The sequence below is a fragment of the Electrophorus electricus genome, chromosome 4 (genome assembly GCF_013358815.1).
Source record: "Electrophorus electricus isolate fEleEle1 chromosome 4, fEleEle1.pri, whole genome shotgun sequence".
NCBI lineage: Eukaryota > Metazoa > Chordata > Actinopteri > Gymnotiformes > Gymnotidae > Electrophorus > Electrophorus electricus.
The window spans coordinates 16,726,389-16,744,654 of record NC_049538.1 but is presented as its reverse complement, the minus strand read 5'-3'; the positions used below and the strand labels follow the sequence as shown (position 1 = coordinate 16,744,654).

General features: G+C 40.2%; 3 protein-coding genes across 3 annotated transcripts; all 3 read right to left on the bottom strand.

Annotated features, from left to right (window-relative positions):
• Nucleotides 1–1,185: 1,185 nt before the first annotated feature.
• On the bottom strand, nt 1,186–3,638 carry foxa3 (forkhead box A3). Its single transcript, XM_027014489.2, has 2 exons — nt 3,567–3,638; nt 1,186–2,666 (listed from the first exon to the last, which is right to left on the bottom strand). The coding sequence occupies exons 1-2, from the start codon at nt 3,636–3,638 to the stop codon at nt 1,416–1,418; spliced, it is 1,323 nt and encodes a 440-aa protein (XP_026870290.1). The 3' UTR covers nt 1,186–1,415.
• A 5,457-nt stretch (nt 3,639–9,095) lies between these two features.
• Nucleotides 9,096–12,801, bottom strand: irf2bp1 (interferon regulatory factor 2 binding protein 1). The gene is made up of 2 exons (XM_027014488.2): nt 10,645–12,801; nt 9,096–10,492 (listed from the first exon to the last, which is right to left on the bottom strand). The coding sequence occupies exon 1, from the start codon at nt 12,530–12,532 to the stop codon at nt 10,655–10,657; it is 1,878 nt and encodes a 625-aa protein (XP_026870289.1). The 5' UTR covers nt 12,533–12,801; the 3' UTR covers nt 9,096–10,492; nt 10,645–10,654.
• A 694-nt stretch (nt 12,802–13,495) lies between these two features.
• On the bottom strand, nt 13,496–17,517 carry slc19a3b (solute carrier family 19 member 3b). Its single transcript, XM_027014486.2, has 5 exons — nt 17,371–17,517; nt 15,922–16,693; nt 14,777–14,969; nt 14,231–14,372; nt 13,496–13,898 (listed from the first exon to the last, which is right to left on the bottom strand). The coding sequence occupies exons 1-5, from the start codon at nt 17,515–17,517 to the stop codon at nt 13,770–13,772; spliced, it is 1,383 nt and encodes a 460-aa protein (XP_026870287.1). The 3' UTR covers nt 13,496–13,769.
• Between the last annotated feature and the right edge of the window lie 749 nt (nt 17,518–18,266).

Below are 18,266 nucleotides of genomic sequence, written 5' to 3'. Positions count from 1 at the left end.
AAAAGGACATCCATCACATGCACACCATAATACAATTAAGCATATAGAGTTTTATATATATATATATATATATATATATATATATATATATATATATATATATAAATGCACTTTGAGGATTGAAAGCCGAGAGTAGGGTTTAAATAAACATTAAAACAAATGTTTTAGTCTTTTAAAGCTAAATAACACAACACACAAGTTCTGACCTGAAATTGTTCCCTCCAAAATGAATAACGACCTGTCGTTTTTTTCTAATGTAATGGCCAAGTTTTTATTTTGCATTGGTAGAGGGAAAAAGGCTCTTTGAAGACAGAGAAGTTCAACAGACAGCACTTCACTATGATGTTATCATTTGGGCCTATAAAATAAGATAATTACAAGGCATTGTTGTAACAAAGTGATTGTGCCCCCATCTCCACCCTCCTGCTGGGTCAAGCAGAGAGGTCACTAGTGCAAAGTACTGTGTGTAAATGGCCTTTCCTGGGTCAGCTCTCCAGAACTGTTACACATTGGCTACTCAAATGCTGCACATAAATAAAAACTGAAAATTTTTAAAACATTTGCCTTATAATTGAGAGTGAGCAGGATGGCTAAAATTGTATGGTTTACCACAGTTCATTCCAGTTTGCATAATAAGGTTTTTATAACTGAAAGAAATAAAACATACCAGACTAAAAATGTATAGATCATGGGCATAATTTAAAAGTTATTTGTAAAACCATGATGAATGTATCAAACACATTACCTAAACTAAGAGCTTCATGTGTATATACTGTGTGTTTGTGCACTTCATAACAGGAACATAACAGAAATTCATTATGCATTATACTGTAACACAAGTCAGACAGATTTCCCTGTAACATAGCACAGGCTGCTTACTGCAGTAACCTCAACTCAACTCAACTCTGTTACTTCCCATAATAATCACACTCCTCTCCACAATGGCACAAACACAAAACTAACAAAGATATATTAATTTTTCCCCTTCATAAATAAACAGATAACTCCTTGTCCCCACGCCACAGACAGTATATACACATTATGCACATTTTGGATAACTGGTATGTCCTGGGTCCTGTGTATCATTGTCCAGTTTAACAAAAGTCCAGTTCCTGAAGTTAAGAGAAGGTAAAAGGTTCAATAAAATGGATTGGCTTTTTTTTTTGACTGCGTAAGTTCCTCTGCTCACCCTTTGTACAGGGACATATCTACATACTTGCACCAAATCAATACAGCCTAAGCCTAAGGCTGTTCAGGGGGTTTTCTTCCAGAAGGAGCAACACCATGTGGCTTTGATGGCACCATGCACCCAGAGTCTCATAGGATTTTCAGAGTGTGCCCGAGAAGGCAGGCACAGAGTTTCTGGAGATGTCTAATTATCACTCCTCTCAGCTCTGTTAGACCTACAGATAAGGTTAGGATGCATTGAGGACAGACCTGCTGTACAGGGTTTGGTAGTAGGCCCCTGAGTCGATGGCTGAGGGACCTGCACTATCATAGATTTGTTTGGTGGGTACAGGCGAGGAAGCAGCGTAGCTGTTGTAGGCCATCAGCTGGTCTTGGTATGTCTTGAGGTCCATCTTCTGCTCATTGGACATTAGGTTGGTGATGGAGAAGGGGTGGTTAAAATTGTAGTGGGGGTCCATTGACTTCAGCGGGTCATTCTGCAAGTCCAGGTGCTGCATGGGACTTGGCAGCAAGTGGGGGCTTGTGCCCATGCCCTGGGAGTGCAGGTGAGAGCTGGAAGGAGGCATAGAGGAAGACACCGAAGAGGGGATGGGCACTGGGGAATTGTGTGCCAGGCTGCCCGTTTGAGATGAACACTCCAGTGGAGCCAAGTTCCGCTGCTGCTCCTCAGAGGCTGATCCAGGGTGGGAACTGTCAGAGTGGGCAGAATCGGCAGCATCAGAGCCTGTGGTGGGGCTGTGCTCTTCCTGGACACCATCACTATTCCCATTTTTGGCATTGCCACCCTCCTGAGACTTCCCTGAGCCCTTCTTGCCTGGCTTGTCCTCAATCTTGAAGCGCTTTTGTCTGCGCAGGTAGCAGCCATTCTCGAACATGTTGCCCGAGTTGGGGTGCAGGGCCCAGTAGGAGCCCTTACCTGGCTTGTCAGGTGAGCGGGCTACTTTGACAAAGCAGTCGTTGAAGGACAGTGAGTGGCGGATGGAGTTCTGCCAGCGCTGCTGATTTTCGCGGTAGTATGGGAACAGATCCATAATCCACTGGTAGATCTCATTCAGTGTGAGCATCTTGTTGCTGGACTGCTGTATTGCCATGGTGATCAGGGAGATATAGGAGTAGGGGGGTTTGGCATGGGTGAGTGAGCGGCGATAGGGCTTGGGCACCTCCTTGGCTCGGTTCAGCGATGTTGGAGAAGGGTAGCTTAGCTGAGACATGGGTTGAGCCATGCTTGGGTAGTGGGAGAGTGGACCCAGGGAAGAAGCTGGGGAACTCAGCTGGGTGAGTGAGCCTGGATTCAAGGAAGATCCCACTGGGGAAAGGTTCATATGGTTTGCTGCCCCACTCATGCCGGTCAGTGGGCTGCTGTTGAGTCCTGGACTCGGGTAGCCCATGTTCATACCAGAGCCTGAGCTGGCAGAGTTGAGGTTGATATAGCTGTTCAGGCTGCTCACTGAATTCATGGCACCCTGAGAAGAATACATCTAAAATAAACAGAAATATTTTAAATTATTTATACTTCAAAAAATGGAAAAATATACTGAAATATTAGGGATCATTTATGCAAACTGTTTTGGCATTAAAGAAACCATATTATCAAAACATTTAAGTAAATGTTTTGGTTTATATTTTATACCTAAATATTTTTATTGCAACATTGGAACATTTTGGATTTTCTAACTACTATATTCATTTATGCATTAGTGCAAGTAGATTGATAAATTACATTCGTGTGCCAACTATAGTTATGGTCTCTGCATAAAAAAGTCTAAGTGTTCTTTACTGTCGTTCCTCCTTCCCCTAACTACTTGATATACTGCTTTTTTTCATAAATTTGACAAAGTTTTCATTATATTTCAGTTAGGTTAATAGCAGTTATCTGTAGCATGATACAGACAAAGTGAGCTTGGATATCTTAATTAATATGTATCAGATGTTTTTCTGCAAATTCTGAAATTAAACTAAACTAAATCAGTTACCAGCTGCATGGATTACAGAACATCAGCCTAAAGGCGCCAATTTTTCAAGCGTTTGTACTACAAGCAAAATATGTCAGACACCAAAGGATGGAGAATAAAAAAAGTAGCACTGGCCATCATGTTTATCAGTTATGCTCCCATCAGTAAAATTCAGATTTACCGTAGGCATACTCCTAAGTAAGAGACATAGTGAATTATTAAAGATGCAAAAAATACAAATAATTATTAGGTCAAGTCTTTGTTAATTGGGAAATATATAATTAATTTTTTTGTATAATAAGTGAGCACGTTTTGACACCGTAGACTAAGCCTAATTATTTCCACTGAAAGAATACATTTATTACAGCATCTGGGATAAACAATAAATTAAAAACAGCATTAAAGACATCCGACAAATAAACTTACCTCGTTAGCTTCACTGTAGAATGCATTCCATTCCGGAATTTCATGAGATTCCATTTTCACTGAACTCAACATTCCCAGGAAAAGTTTTACTGGCTAAAAAGCAGGGTACTGTCAAGCTACAAATTTTATTAAAATATTTAATGCCTTAATGCCTTAATGCCTTAGATGCTCTCTGTCTGAAGTGGGACATAAAAAATATTACACCTCCGACAAGACAGGTAAATCCAAAATTCCACAAATAAGAGTAATACTGTAGAAAACAGCTTACTGGATTCGTCTGCTTCTTTGGAAATAGGCGTACGTCGTTTTTTTTTATTATTTATTTTTGCTTTCGTTCAGTATAAATTACCTGTTCTTTCATAATTAAATATGCTTACTCAACTTTTTCTGAGTGGCCGGATCAGTAAACATTTTATAGTAATCCCGAAGAAAAATCGAAGAAACGCTGTCGCTGGAAGGCGTCCTGTGGTGTGAGTGTGTCAGTGCGCTGTGGACAATTACAGCAGAAACTCTTAAGTCCCAGCCTTTAAACACAGGTGAGGGAACGCCCCGTAAGGCTATTTGAATATCGTCCTGGGACTCAGGAAGGGATCCATATAGGTCGCTCTTGCCCCCTGGTGTTCTGTATATTGGCCAGCAGAGCCGTCTAGTCCGTCTGTCACCCCAGTATGTTGGAAACAGCCGAAATAGACGTTGGCTGAAGGCTATTCTTTTAGTCTTAGTTTAGTTTTAACCAGGCTCATAGACTCTTGAATATCGAATGAAAATAGGCATGCATGTCGATTACAGTTGATCCAGCTATTGTAAACAGCACGAGTAACTTTCAAAACCTTCGTCTTTTAACAAAAGAAAAAAGAAAAAGACAGTATCTTTGTAACGAATTGAGCGTTACACAAGCCTTCCAAGTGTAATTGGAACACTTTAATCAATGAGCTAAAAAAAAAATAAAACGTTATCAGTCAAATGTCAAATCCTTTGAATGGAATTATTTTTTGTGAAGTCTGCTGGCATGTCCTAAGCTTGACAGGCGATAAATTCGTCAAAGAGCCCAGCACGATCATCCCCGAGGTGCCACTTTTAAAATTTGTTAATTCCCCCCGGCCATCACTTCTGTCTGCCCGAGGATGGCCGTGTGATTGTAATTAATAGCGAAAGGTTTATTAAAATAATCACAGGAAGTCTTTTACCAGGCCCTAAACTGGCGAAAAGATATGCTCAGGCAGTAAGCCTTAAGCCAATGTTCAACTTCTAAAGCAGCGTTCTGACAGCCGTTTAGGCTAAATATATTTTACCCTGGTAAAACCCGGTCATCAATTAGTCGTTGATTTTCAGTTTCTAAAACCAAGAGCCGGCAGAAAAACAAAACAAAACAAAAAAGGCAGTGAAATCAGCTAACAAACTATCAAATGTACATTAAAAAGGTTTCTTGGCAGTCAGGGAGGTAGCTTACTTTAAAATATACTTAGACCAACTAAAATAAGAATTTCGATCACAAACCTGCATTTACATTAAAGTCCTAATTGGATAGGCCACTGCAATATACTATTTAAAAAGCTTAACAGTGCTCTGTGCTTTCTATCGGTTGCCTTACTTGAAATGAGCCAGGCTATATAGAATACACATCTCGTTGTGTGGCGCAGACTGGTACATCTGAATTTCAATGCGTTTCCTAATTGCTAATGAATGGCGATGTAATTGATAAGATCACAGGGGGTCGACAGGATTAGGTAGGGGACAGAGATGGAGAGTGCTCTGCTCCAGAATTCTGCGTTTGACGCATTATGCTACTGTCCTCTAATACAGACTATATGTGCATAATAAGAGCACACAGGTGCAGGATATTATTTAAATGTATTTTTTACACATATTCCAACACAACGCTTCCCACAGTATTCCCCTTTTCGCACCGACGCTCACACTGAGCAATAAATTGCGGCTGTTTAAAAAAGGTTATGTGGATTTAATGGAATGGGTGATTAACACATTTAGTGGGAAAATACACAAATACACATCCAGTTGACGTTGTTTTGCTGGACATGGCAACTAAAGTAGAAAGGAGAATTAAGGGAAATATAAATACTTCTGAATGAGATAAAAAAAAAAACATTGAAAGAAAGTCATAACGAATGTGCTAACATCCAGATCTGCCGTACATGATTTTGTTTGACTGTTGATGACATGTGCTCCACGCTAATTAATGTTGCGGCTAAACTAAACAGGGAACTAATACAACCTGAAACATGTCTAGATAAGAAAGTCATCTCAGTCCCGCCAGCGCTTGTCGTCCTTCATCATGTGACTGAGAAAGTGCTTAATAAGTCACTTCCTCAATAAACCCATGCTGTCCTTTAAATACTATATATAACAACGCATCTGAACGTCTTCCTCGGCGCTTTTCATCCCAATGTAGTGGCGCATCGTTCATTAACACCTCAATAATTGGTTAACAATAGCTGTAATAGGTGACGCTAATGGAGGAAGCAAGACATTTAAATAGACGCATAGTAGACTTGTTTGATCAGGACTAGACTAAGGATGTCTGACAATTAGATATTCTTGGCTTTGTTTGATTACATTTATCCAGGCCATCCTTAGTTAGACTTTCTCAGGGATACACCTAGCAAGTAATGGTTTTTACATGTATAAATCTCATTTATTTTAGTTTATTTTTCTTCCGAATAATGCTCTCTCAGGTGGCAGTGTACAGAGTGGAAAATTTACCATCCAGACCATCTACATGGTTGAGCAACTCTTCAAAACAGTTAAGTGACTCTTTTTCGTGATTCAGGGGTCTCTGGAGTAGCCGAGCGCAATGTGGATAGAACGCGAGGTGACATCTCCCTGGAAAATCACAGAGATTTGTATGCTGACAGGACTGAAATGATCAAACAAACGCTGAGATAGGTGAAAATAATAGGTAACTCGTCTAGTGGACTAACGTCATTTCTGGGGCGGAGGGAGAAAAACACCAGTGACCAATCCGGACAGAAATAAAATGTTAAAGAAGCACCTGTAAAAGAAGAAATTACACCAGGACGCCATGTAAATGTAATTCTATACGAATGTGGCTTGGCTACTTGCCAAATCTAAGAAAAACCTGTCTTGGAGCAAATTAGTTTCAGCTGCATTAGACAACATTAGAGACGTCTTGCTTTGGGGCTGCGACAATGAATAAAATAGTTTATGATACGTGAATGTGTCAATCTGTTTAAAGCAAAAAGAGATGGATGACAATGAGAAGCAGGCATATCAAATTTGGTGAGCATCAGTCTGTAGGATTTCGTGAGTTTTTGTAGTTTTGGAAAAGTCGTCTTCATTTTACATCTTTCCCTGTTGATGAAACTAGTTTTATATGCTTATTCACACTTGTAGCCTATACTTCACAAGACTGTACAACTTGCATGAAGTTCCCGTTTTGAAACAATTATTTTCATGCTGTAGCGCCAACTTCTGGCCAGAGTGCATCAAACTTAGCATTTTGATAAAAGCTCCATTTATGAAGGTTTGCCTTTTGCCCAATGTTATTTGAAAATATGCACCTTTCGGTAAAAACCCAAATTAGCTCAAAATCGAAGTGGATGGAGCTTAATACTCAACATGGCATGTCTGTGGGTTTTTGTGCTAGGAATCCACATTACGGAGAATGTTAGTTCTTGATTGGTTCTTTATCAGCTATGAACAAAAATCTGTTCCATAGTGCACCCATAGACTGGTCGGTACATTTTTCCTTCATAAGTAGCGTTTACCATACACCAAATGCTGACTAATATGCAAGGCGGCGCAACCTTTATAAGATTATGTAATCACCACACTTGAAGGATGTTCACCCAGTTGTTTAGACAGTTTTTTTTTTTACTTCATAGCAAATAAGCAAATTGAAGATATGATACAATTTTTGTTGAATTGCTAAACATTCTGGCTTCATAAAGCATACATCAAGCAAACATTTGAATCAAGTAGAGGAAAAAATATGGAATCACTCAATACTGTGGAAAAAAATGGAACCAACAAAAAACAAACAATTAAAAAACAAATAACATTTTGCTGCTCCTGCATGGCTTTTACCAGGGTCTGATTTCTTTGAGGTATGTACATTTCCAAACATTTTCAATCGGATTGAGAGCTTAACTGTTTGCTGGCCACATCATGAGAGATATATTGCATTGGAACAGCATCAAACAAAAGTTCCAGTATTATCTCCTTGGCCAGTGCAGATACATGATTTATCACTTAATACCACTTCCCGGTCATCTGAATCCTATGATCCCTTCTCCACTGTTTTCTTATGCTTAGGTATTAATGCTAGTTTTCATCAGCCTTTCCGACATGTAAATCCCATTTCACTGAACTGTGTACTTACAGTTCTGTCACAAACTGACTCCTGTCTCCTCCTCCCTCGATTTGTTTTTCATTTGTTTTGTTGTGCATTTTCTATTTTTAAGGCATATTGCTTTGTTTTCAGTCCTGATGTTTCAATGTCTTCCTTGTTGTACCTTTATAACCTTCCCATTATGTTTATACTTGCACCAAATTTTAGACATAGCTGACTGGGAACAACTAACTTTTGCCACACTCCATGTTAGAACTTCCTTCTTTTATAATCCTTTCCATTGCTCAATTGACAACTCTCTTGTTGGGTTTTCTTTCAATTTTCCATGTCCAGCTCATTAAACTCTGTAAGCAGTTATTAGTCAACTATAGACTAATTTGCACTTTAGAGTTTGTTTTAGAAATGACAACAAATGGGAAAGGTGATTACATATTGTTTAAATCTACTTGATCTGGAAAAAAATATGCCATTAATTAACGTAATTTAATGTGTTTGAGGTATGTTTAACGAGGCCAGAATTGTCAGCTATTCAACAAAAACCTGTCATATCCATGATTTGTTTATTTGCAACAAAGAAAAAAGTTGGTGAACATGAGAATAACAATAATAAACTTGACCAAAAATGATACATTTCAGTACTTGGTTATTGGAAACCAAGTTAAAAAATGCAACTTCAAAAAAAGTTTCTGTTGGAGGGCTGCTGTCAAATGGTCCAGCCTTGGAAACATTGATGTAGTGGCGCCATCTATTGACTAACAATACCAACAGGTCAAAATCTTTGCCAGATGGCAGAAACAAACAAACAAAACAACAAAAACCCTGAAAATAAACTAAACATGCTTCTGCCTTACTCATGTCACAGACAGCGCAAGAACACTCTGTTCTGGCATTATTTTAATGGTCAGGTGTATGAATCAATGCTCTAGAGAAAACATTTTTAGTTAGAGTAGTTCAGTTGTGTTTACTTGTATGCTAGCAATAACAAAGCCTTTAGAATGTGTTAGGCCTATAAGTGTTATTGTGTCTGTTTTTTCATGAAATGCCAGTGTGAGTCAGTGACTGGAGCTAAGACAATCACCTATTCTCTACCCCTCTGCAAAAGTTTTGCTTGCAGTTAGATAGGCTTTTGGAGTAATACACTTACCAACAGCTCAAGTTACTTAACACCACTTGCTTTCTAAAATGTACACACTCAGACATATGTTGTAAACATTTAATATATATGAAGGTTTGTGAAAAGGAGGTAATTGTTTAATATAAATCGAATTAAAGAGATAACAAATGCCAATTAAGCAAAGGTCTTCCAATACTTAGGTTTACATAAAATACTCATTTAAAGATTTTTTTATTCATAAAACAGGATCAACAAGGTGAATGGTGCTATAAGAACATGTAAAACATTTTTACATGTAAATCAGGGCTGCAACAATTAAAAAAACAAAAAAAAAAACAAAAACAAAACACAACCACCCACCAAAAATCCCCCCAAAACATAACCAAAAAAGAAAAAAATTCTTGAAAAGTAGCCATTGACAGAATTCATTGACAGAAGGCTGAATAAGATTCTGGACCATTAAAGAAGAACTCAGCAGAACATATGTACTAATAAAATTTCAACTTCACATCACCTCCTAACAACTTAGCAGGGTTAAAATACAAAAAATATACTGATGTGCTAACACTTAAAAAAATGTACTTTGTGTTCACCCAGACAGACCTAAATATAAGATTCCCAACGTGAACCTTTTCCCATATAATGTTCCCCCTTATTTAATGAAAGCCATTTTACCACAAAAATATATGCTAAAGCATTGTATGATACAATAATTTTCAATATGTCCATCTTTGGTTTCCTGTTCATTCAGATACTTAGTGGTACATAAACAATATGGTATCAAATCTAGAGATTGCACGTCTATAACCATTAAAAGGGAGTATTTCTTACAATCTACATATAGTATAAAATATAAGTATGCTTTCTATTATACACTCTGGGTTAAACTTTGAACAGATTTAAGCAATTTCAAATGGGCTCTTTGCACTTATAACGTCTAAACTATTGAACAATTGCAGCATTTGTGGCAAATCAAAAAAAGAACTGTGATTGTTAAACCTCCAATTTTCCTGTACAATTTACATCTATTTGGTGTTAGGACATTCAGAGAAGACATTCATCATTCATCCTATGGTATATTTCAAGTGTCTTAGTCTGGGAGTCAATAAGGACAAATAAAGTAGGGTTTATAACCCAGACCTCCCATTAAAAAAGAGGTTTTATAAGCTCTACCTTAAAGCACATTACATATTGGGGCAAACAAAACAATTCTGTTGGTGCCAACAGATGGAACTGATTGTACTGCAGGGGGTATCAAATAATGGGGCACCTCTGAGTCTGGATTCTTCTTAACGATGACCATCACAGGTGAGAGGATGGAAGGGGAGAGCGACAGGAGAATAGAGAAGGAAAGAGAGGGATGGGAGAGGATGGAGGAAAAGGATGTGCATGTCTGAACAGTCGTCTTTAGTGCTGTGGGCCTCACAGTGGCAGCCATGGCCATCTTTGGGACTTCAGCACCATGTGGAAAAGGTATGGATTCTGAAAAACAAAGTACACAGTCTCCTTACAGAAGTACCATTTAAGCACATCAGACGTATTAAATGCATTTCTGTATCAGTTAATACTCATTTTACGTGCGTGTGTGTGTGCGCGTGTGTGTGTGTGTGTGTGTGTGCTGGACAGAGGTGTACCTCCTGCAAGTTATGGGTCTCTTTCCTTCTTCACCTTCACATCCCCAGCCAGGATAGTGGAGATCTCTCCCTGCATGAAGGCCCAGGGCACATTGGAGCCAACCAGGGGGCACTTGTCACCACTAGGGCAGTATACCTCGCTCCCTGAGCCTTGGCTGCGGATGAAATCTCTGGTGCAGGGGAAGCAGAATTTGTGCCCAGGCACCGAGGGGCACTGGACAAAGTGTGTGTCCTCCAGCCGTTCATGGCAGATGGTGCAACAGAGAGGGGCACCACCTGCACCGGAGGCCTCACCACCCATCACGGCTGCTTGATCAGCTGCTCCAGCAGAAGACATCGCCACAGTTGCTGCAGCCCCTCCAGAACTGGAGCCAGCTGAGGTTTCTCCATTACGTGATGCCAAGCGGCGCTGCCCAGCTGAAGAGGGACTGGCACTGTTTTGCAGACCTGCAGCGGAAGCATGGGCACCACTGCTGCTTGGCAGGTCTTTTGGGGACTGGCCCGCAGTACCCACGTTGTCTGCCACGCTCATGAGTGCACTGATGGGTGAGGGGTCGCTGCTGTGGGAACCTGGCAGGCCCTCCTGCAGACTGGGAGGCTGCCCAGTGCTGGGGAGTGGGGTGGCAGGGATGTGTGCAGAAATTGCAGGGAATGGACCCATTGGCCAGTGCTGCCGTAGCTGCTCATCTGTGGGCATCCTCTCAGCGCCATCCGGCTCTGGTGAGGCTTTGCGCCGGCGGGGTCGAGAAGGGACAGGGCGTCCAATGGGGCAGAGGGCAGTGGGCAGCATGGAGTAGCTAGCATCCAGGTATGGTTGGGGGATCGCCTCAGGTGCTGGCTGGTCTTTAAATGCTCGAACAGCATCACTGAGCAGTTCGGAGAGGAGGCGCCAATCACCTGTGCCATGTCTCTTCTCATACTCTACATACTTGAAGCCTGAGCTGATCACCTTGCCTGTATCTTTTTGACTTTCGTGGAACATCTGCTTGACCAATGCCAGCAGGCTGGAGAACACATTGCCAGAACCACATGGATACTCAACAAACACCTTAAGCTCAAAATCCACCCCCAGCTTGCCATCAAAGGCAAAGATCCTGCCCACCAAGTTGTGGTCCTTCTTAAACCGCACATTAAAGGGGGTGCAGCTGGAGAGGGTGAGTAAGGCGTCACGGACAGCTTTAGGACGGCTGGCCCAGTCGTCGGCACGGTTACGAACGCTTTCAGACAGCTCAGCTAGAGCTTCTGCATTCCTCTGTTTCTCCTTCAGCTCCTTCTCAAAATCAGAACTCATGAAGGAAGCCATGCCTACACCCATGCCCACCCCCATACCCATGACCTGTCTCTTACTGATCTCACTTAGTATTGGTGTAGATATGGTCAGAGGGGCACCACCAGCTCTGGTGTTGAGACTGGGTACAGCGGTTAATAGCCCATGAGGGGCTCCCACAAGCCCCTGTGCCATCAGGTTGGGGGGTACAGCTCCTACCATGGTCCTTCTTGCATTAGGACTTTGTCTACTAACCTCTATAGGAGCCCCATCTTCCAATCTGGGCAGGCCATTAGGAAGTCGAGCAGGCACGTAGTCTCCTCTTCCCCTTTCAAAACGTTCCGTAGGTGGTCTGCCTCCGTCGATAGGTCCATCCTTTCCTCCCGGCCCATGTTTACTACCAGGCTGTGGACCGGGAGACCTGCCGTCCTGCATCACATGTGTCCTCTTCAGCTGTCGCGCTGCATCAATGAGCAATTCTATCCTGTCCGCGCCTTCATAGTTTACACACCCGCGACATACCGCCTCGCTAAAGTCCCAGATCATGGCCCAAGGCATCTTCGGCAAATCGCAAAGGTAGCACCATTGCCGCCTGGAAGATGCCTGCGAGGAAGAGGACATATTTGATAGGCCCTCGCGATCCTGCGTTCTTAAATCCACCCTGGTTTTCTTTTCAAGACAGTTTCCGAACCTTTCCGAATGATTATCTGTACGTTAAGGGAGAGTATATAGAATCCCGTTTAGCTTTATAATATCCAGAACTGATTTGAATACTGTTTCTCTTCAGTCGACTGGGCCGCAGAGTTTCTCCTGGAAGACACTGGAAAGTTACACAACTATTTTACGCTGCATTTTGGGAGCTGTAGTTTATTTTGTTAATCGCAGGAGGAAGAAAAGAACAGAGGACTCTAGAATCCGCAGTTATTTACCCTAGATGAGCAAAAATAAATTTGTCATTTTTTTCAAATACAAATTCCACAACAAATGTTATGTACATACACGAAATTAAATACAATTCATACGTAGGCTATCGTAAATGGCAAAAAAAAAAAATATCACTTTTCGGAGAAGGAAGTTTGGAACAAGTCAGACAGACGTTTTATACTGTTGTTTACATTAGTTAGTATTTAGTCTAAATACGTTGTTGCATTATCATGAGTCGCCTAAAGTGCAGTTTATATTTAAAGCCTGTCACGACAACGAAAGACGTACCCTTACAACGACAGAAAAATGACTACTATTCCCAACGATCAGTGCGGCATTTACTGTTGAAGCAATCACTTCCGCTACAGAGCCCATCTACGGCGGGTGCAGTTCATCTTTTAAGATGGTGTGGGAGCAGCGCTTCCTGGACCAAATATTGATTTTGATCTTTAGCAAAGAAACGGAAAAGCTGGCCGTAGATCAGCTGGAAAAATGCAGTTACACCAACGAAACACAAAAACCACAGAATAATTGAGGCGTAAGCTACATAAATGTTTCCTTGGGTATCGTGACCCTGTGGTTAAAAAGTAATTTTTCAGTAGTCCAATCAATACATTAATAAATGAGTTTCTTAAATGTTTATTAGATGGTTAGCTAGCTAATTGTTACAGGACACAAAACTGATGGAGCAACAACAGTTAATAGCATCATCTTAATTGACTATAAATGCAATTCATAAAGTATATGACCGACGCCACAATCAGTCAATACTCTTTACGTTACTAATCAAGAAAATTTGGCTCTACACAAGCCAACTCTTTCACGCAGCGTCAAGGTTTCCATGTACAGTTAACTTGTCATATAGGTTAGCTAAGACAGTGTTTCTTTCACTTCATTGTCTGAGAATTATTTTCTTTACATGTTCATTCCAGCATCACGTCTTGTCTGCTGTGCGGGTCTCTGCACTTTCTCTGGATGTGTAGTAGTAGCTGCCAGCAGTGTACAATCCACGGAACAAGAACAGCAAGGAGATCGCAGTGTAGCAGCTGCCATAAATTATGAACTTCAAAAGGGAAATTCAAAAGGAATTAGTTAGGTTCTAAACATGCTCATAAGCTCATCCAACACTAAACAAACAACGATAATAATAATAATAATAATAATAATAATAATAATAATAATAATAATAATAATAATAATAATAATAATAATAATAATAATTTAAATAGCGGTTCGCTAAAACCATGTCATGTTCCAGAACTTAAAAATAACCGCTAGATGTCGATAAAACCCCGTTCCCGTTGCGTATTTTAGAGCTCTTGACTTGTCATTGTCACAGAAAATGCATTTGTAACCTCGTTTTATTAGGTATTTATTTCTAAAACGCGTACTTACCTGGGTAACAATGTCCAACCCCAGGCCAGAATGATCAACTACGACCGCAGTTAGCACAGTCTGGAGAGCGAGGGCAACAAATGTGTTTATGCCGAAGGTTAGTGCATAACACTCCATAGACAGGTTAGCTGCTATCTGAAACCTTTCAGAACAAAAGAAACACAAGAAAATAAGCTTAACTGCAACCTTAACTGTAGGTAATATAGTATAAAACAGCACTAATCCTTTCTGCTTTGGAGGTGGTAGAAAAGGTACAGTGGATATAAAATGACTACACACTATTGTTAAAATAGCAGCTTTTTATGATTTAAAATAAAATAAAATTAGAACATTTTACACCTTCATTGTGAAATTGCAATATATGAAAAATAATGTCAGAACCTTTTCTATCTTGGCTTGATCATTTGTATCACATCATAAACATCACAAAAACCTACAATTTTTAATGGGCGTGCAGACTTTCTATTCACTGTATTATTCTCAGCATCCTGGCCTTTTTTTTATTGATTTAAAATGAGTGTTTATTAACATGTTGTTAGTACTTACGTGGTGATAGTAATGAGGAACATGTATGAAGCTTTAAAGATGACATAACCAGTGTAGGAGAGCCAGATATTGGTGGAGAGGCCAGTGAGGAACACACTGCCTGCACCAACAGCAGAGAAGACACCGAGAAACAACTCACCCCAAACCTCCCACCTCACTCTCATATATCCCACTAAGAATGCTGCAACTGCACCTGGAAAGCATACACTCCATTAATCTGTTTCATGTAGCTAAATGTTTTTATTTAAAATCAAAACTGAATTTTGTGTAAGAAAAAAAAATTTGATTGGAAATTCTGGAATTAAATCTGTGATGTCAAAACAAAACTTGTATGTTTTCATCTCAACAAAGCAAACAGTCCCCAAACACACAAAGCACACAAGCAACAGGCAAGCACTTTTTGGAGGACTGGCAGGGTAAATTAACTTAAGCTGAAATGACTCAATACAGACTCTGGTGATATTGACACTTCTGCATTCCTCTGTTCAAACATAGCTTAGTCTTTCATTTTGTAACAATGTTGACTTCATTTATTTAATGAAAAAAATGTTCTCAGTCAAACATCAAAGGCCTTTAGGCCTTGTCTCTCATGCTGTAATTAAAATAAGCGATAAACAAACTCCTACTGCTATAATTGTTTCAACTTTTCATGCTCACAGGGATGCTAAGAGTTTCCTCCATGCAGACTGCATACCAATTAAGTTGATGCCAGGCCAAGATTAGTTCCCAACATTCAGGGGATGTTAAATTATAGTAAAGTGAACAATTTTTAAATGTTGTTATTTGGTACATAACAATAATTTCCCCTTTAGTTTTATTATAGTGCCTTAAATGTAAAAAGTATGGATTTTTTGTTTATTGTCCCTGTCCATTGATTGAGTCAATCTAAACAAAACTACTGTGGCCAAAGCAGGCTCATGCGCTTACAAAATGCACTAAAATGCACTATTGTACTATTGTAGCTAAATACTGTGTCTACTTATAAGCTTAAACCTAGTCTTAAATCCAAAAAAGGAAAACATGGGCTTTTAAACTTTTTTTAAATAAAAGTTTTTAAAAAGTAAGTTTGCTTATGTGCACCCCATCATACAGTGATTGTAATATACATATACAAAACACTTAATTTGGTGTCCTAGGTTTCTTACCCACAAGTGTGCACACAGCCTCTACTCCTCCATTGTAAATGGAGGATGTGCTTGATGGTGCAATCTGGTCCCACATGACTTGGACATAGTTGAAAACCTGCCCGTAATTAGCTGTAGCCAGTGCCCACCACAGAGACCAGTACACCAGCCTTTTGGTACTGTAGGACTCCCTGAGGTTTTCCCACATTTGCCTGGCAGCGAATCTCATACGTTCCTTGCTATACCACCGACTGACAGCTCCCTTCATCTCCTCCCTGCCAGACATGCGGTCAGTGGCCTCTGTCACTTCATTCAGTGGATATGTAGATGCTCCTGGCCCAGTGCCAAAATACATCCCATGCCGGGGCATTGGAAGGCTAAAGGACACCAGGAAGGCTATCCCCATGAAAGCCAGTGTGATAGCATTGACTGTGAAGTAGCTCAGATCAGCTAAAGATATTAGCATCTGCCCCATAGTAGCTCCAAAAGTAAAGCCAGTCAGCATGGCACTTCGGACATAGGCTGTGGCACGTTGGTATTGCTCAGCTGGTATGACACTGTAGATGTAGGAGAAGTAGGCCACCTCTGTAGAAGTAACCATGGCAAAGTTGAACTGCAGGTATGTTAGGGCAACCAAGTCAAAGGCAAAACAGAGCAGGAGGTAGTTGCTGACTAGGAAAAGGCCCTGCAGGACAACAAGAGGCTTGTAGCGCAGCATGTCAGTCAGCAGGAAGATGAGGGGCAGGACAGCAAGATAGGAATATGTCCATATGGGGAACAGGTAGTTGGTTACCTAGGTGTGAAAATAACATTAGTCATTCCAATGAGGTAACATATATTTAAATAAATATTTATGAGAAAGCAATCATTTAAAAAGCCAACATGTGAGCTGAGAACAGATGACTTAATATTTGCATTCTATTTACATCAGATGCCTGTGCGACATGCTCTATTTGTTTTTTGCATCATCATCCCTGCATCTAGAACAAGGCCTTTAACTTTAGACAGTCTTTACCATCCAGTCTGGTTTCAGGTTTTAAGCAATTTTGCCTCTTGCAGTTCAGTATACCCATGCACTTCCTATTTTCCTTGAATGTTGATTTTGTTGTGCTGCTGGTTCTATGCTGATGTGTTGGATCAGTAGCATAATGCAGATGGTATATCCTATTTCTGTAAAAGAGCTGACATGCTGTCATCTCTGCATAGGACAAGCCCAGAAACAACCACTAAAATGTACAACAATAATAATAATAGTTTTATTAAATTCAAATTTGATCAAATATTGATATTTTATACTATGCTTTTAAAATTGTGAAGTGCTTGAACATGTGCCAAAGACCTCATGTCCATGCCTCAAAAGACTAGGCCTTGTTATAATAATAATAATAATAATAATAGATGTATTATGCTTTCTTTAGGACAGCACAGGTAGAATAGGTAAGTTTTCACTTCTCAGCTTTGTGCACTCACCACATGTCCAGAGATGTTTTTGTGCCCCAACAGGTAAGGCGTGAGGAAGGGCTCTGCTGGCCTGCAGTTGGCGAAGAAGCCATACAAAGAGAGCAGAGCAGTGGGGCACATCCAGCTGGAGTGCTGCCCAGCCTCCCAGCACCTCATCCTCACTGACCTTCCTTAGCTCCCACACAACCCCAGGAGCTACAAAGCTGCTGTGTGGTTATGTGAGCGTGTGCTCTTCAGACTGACCTAAGTCCGGGCTTGTGGATGAAGTAATTCTTTATGACTGAGACTTTGATCTGTGTTGACCCATATGCACTCACGTGTTTAGATTTGTTTCAAGTGAATCTGGAGAACACAGATGAAGGCTTTTGGATGTTATTTAGTTTAATTGTGTTCAAGTATGTATGTGCCTGTGTGTATATACATTTACGATAAGTTAGAAAAATAGGGTTTAAGGAAACATTTAAGGAAAAGAAAAAATTGCTTACCCATACAACAGTTTTATCTGTACTTTTATTTATCTGTTTTATGAGTATATTTATGATCTTATGAATACTGGGCCATGACTGCAGCAGACAGAAAAGTAAGAAGGACCCAAAAGAGCTACGTTTTTCTAGTCAAGCATCAAGATAGTTAAAAGTTAAAGACTCGCTAAAGCCTTCGGCCTGGGTTTTCAATACAAAGATATAAACTAACAAAAATACCAGCTAACAAAGTCACAATTACAAAACGGTGAGGCGGTAAAATTGTATTTAGTTTTAATGTGAAAAACCCTATTTTCAAGGTCACAGTAGCTAAACAACATAGGGACAAGGTAAAGGTTAAAAGAATAAGATAAATAAGTAATTCGATATAAAAGGCTAATTTTAATATATACTTTTCCCGGTTTGGGGGACGCATGCGCAAAA

Excerpts from the sequence above, each read along its gene's own strand:
- foxa3 (XM_027014489.2), bottom strand. The coding sequence starts at position 3,638 with ATGTTGAGTTCAGTGAAAATGGAATCTCATGAAATTCCGGAATGGAAT. Across the intron at positions 2,667-3,566 it reads TCTACAGTGAAGCTAACGAG|ATGTATTCTTCTCAGGGTGC; the intron begins GTAAGTTTATTT and ends TGTTTATTTTAG.
- slc19a3b (XM_027014486.2), bottom strand. The coding sequence starts at position 17,517 with ATGAGGTGCTGGGAGGCTGGGCAGCACTCCAGCTGGATGTGCCCCACT. Across the intron at positions 14,970-15,921 it reads GGCTGTGTGCACACTTGTGG|GTGCAGTTGCAGCATTCTTA; the intron begins GTAAGAAACCTA and ends TATGCTTTCCAG. Across the intron at positions 14,373-14,776 it reads TTCCTCATTACTATCACCAC|GTTTCAGATAGCAGCTAACC; the intron begins GTAAGTACTAAC and ends TTGTTCTGAAAG.
- irf2bp1 (XM_027014488.2), bottom strand. The coding sequence starts at position 12,532 with ATGTCCTCTTCCTCGCAGGCATCTTCCAGGCGGCAATGGTGCTACCTT.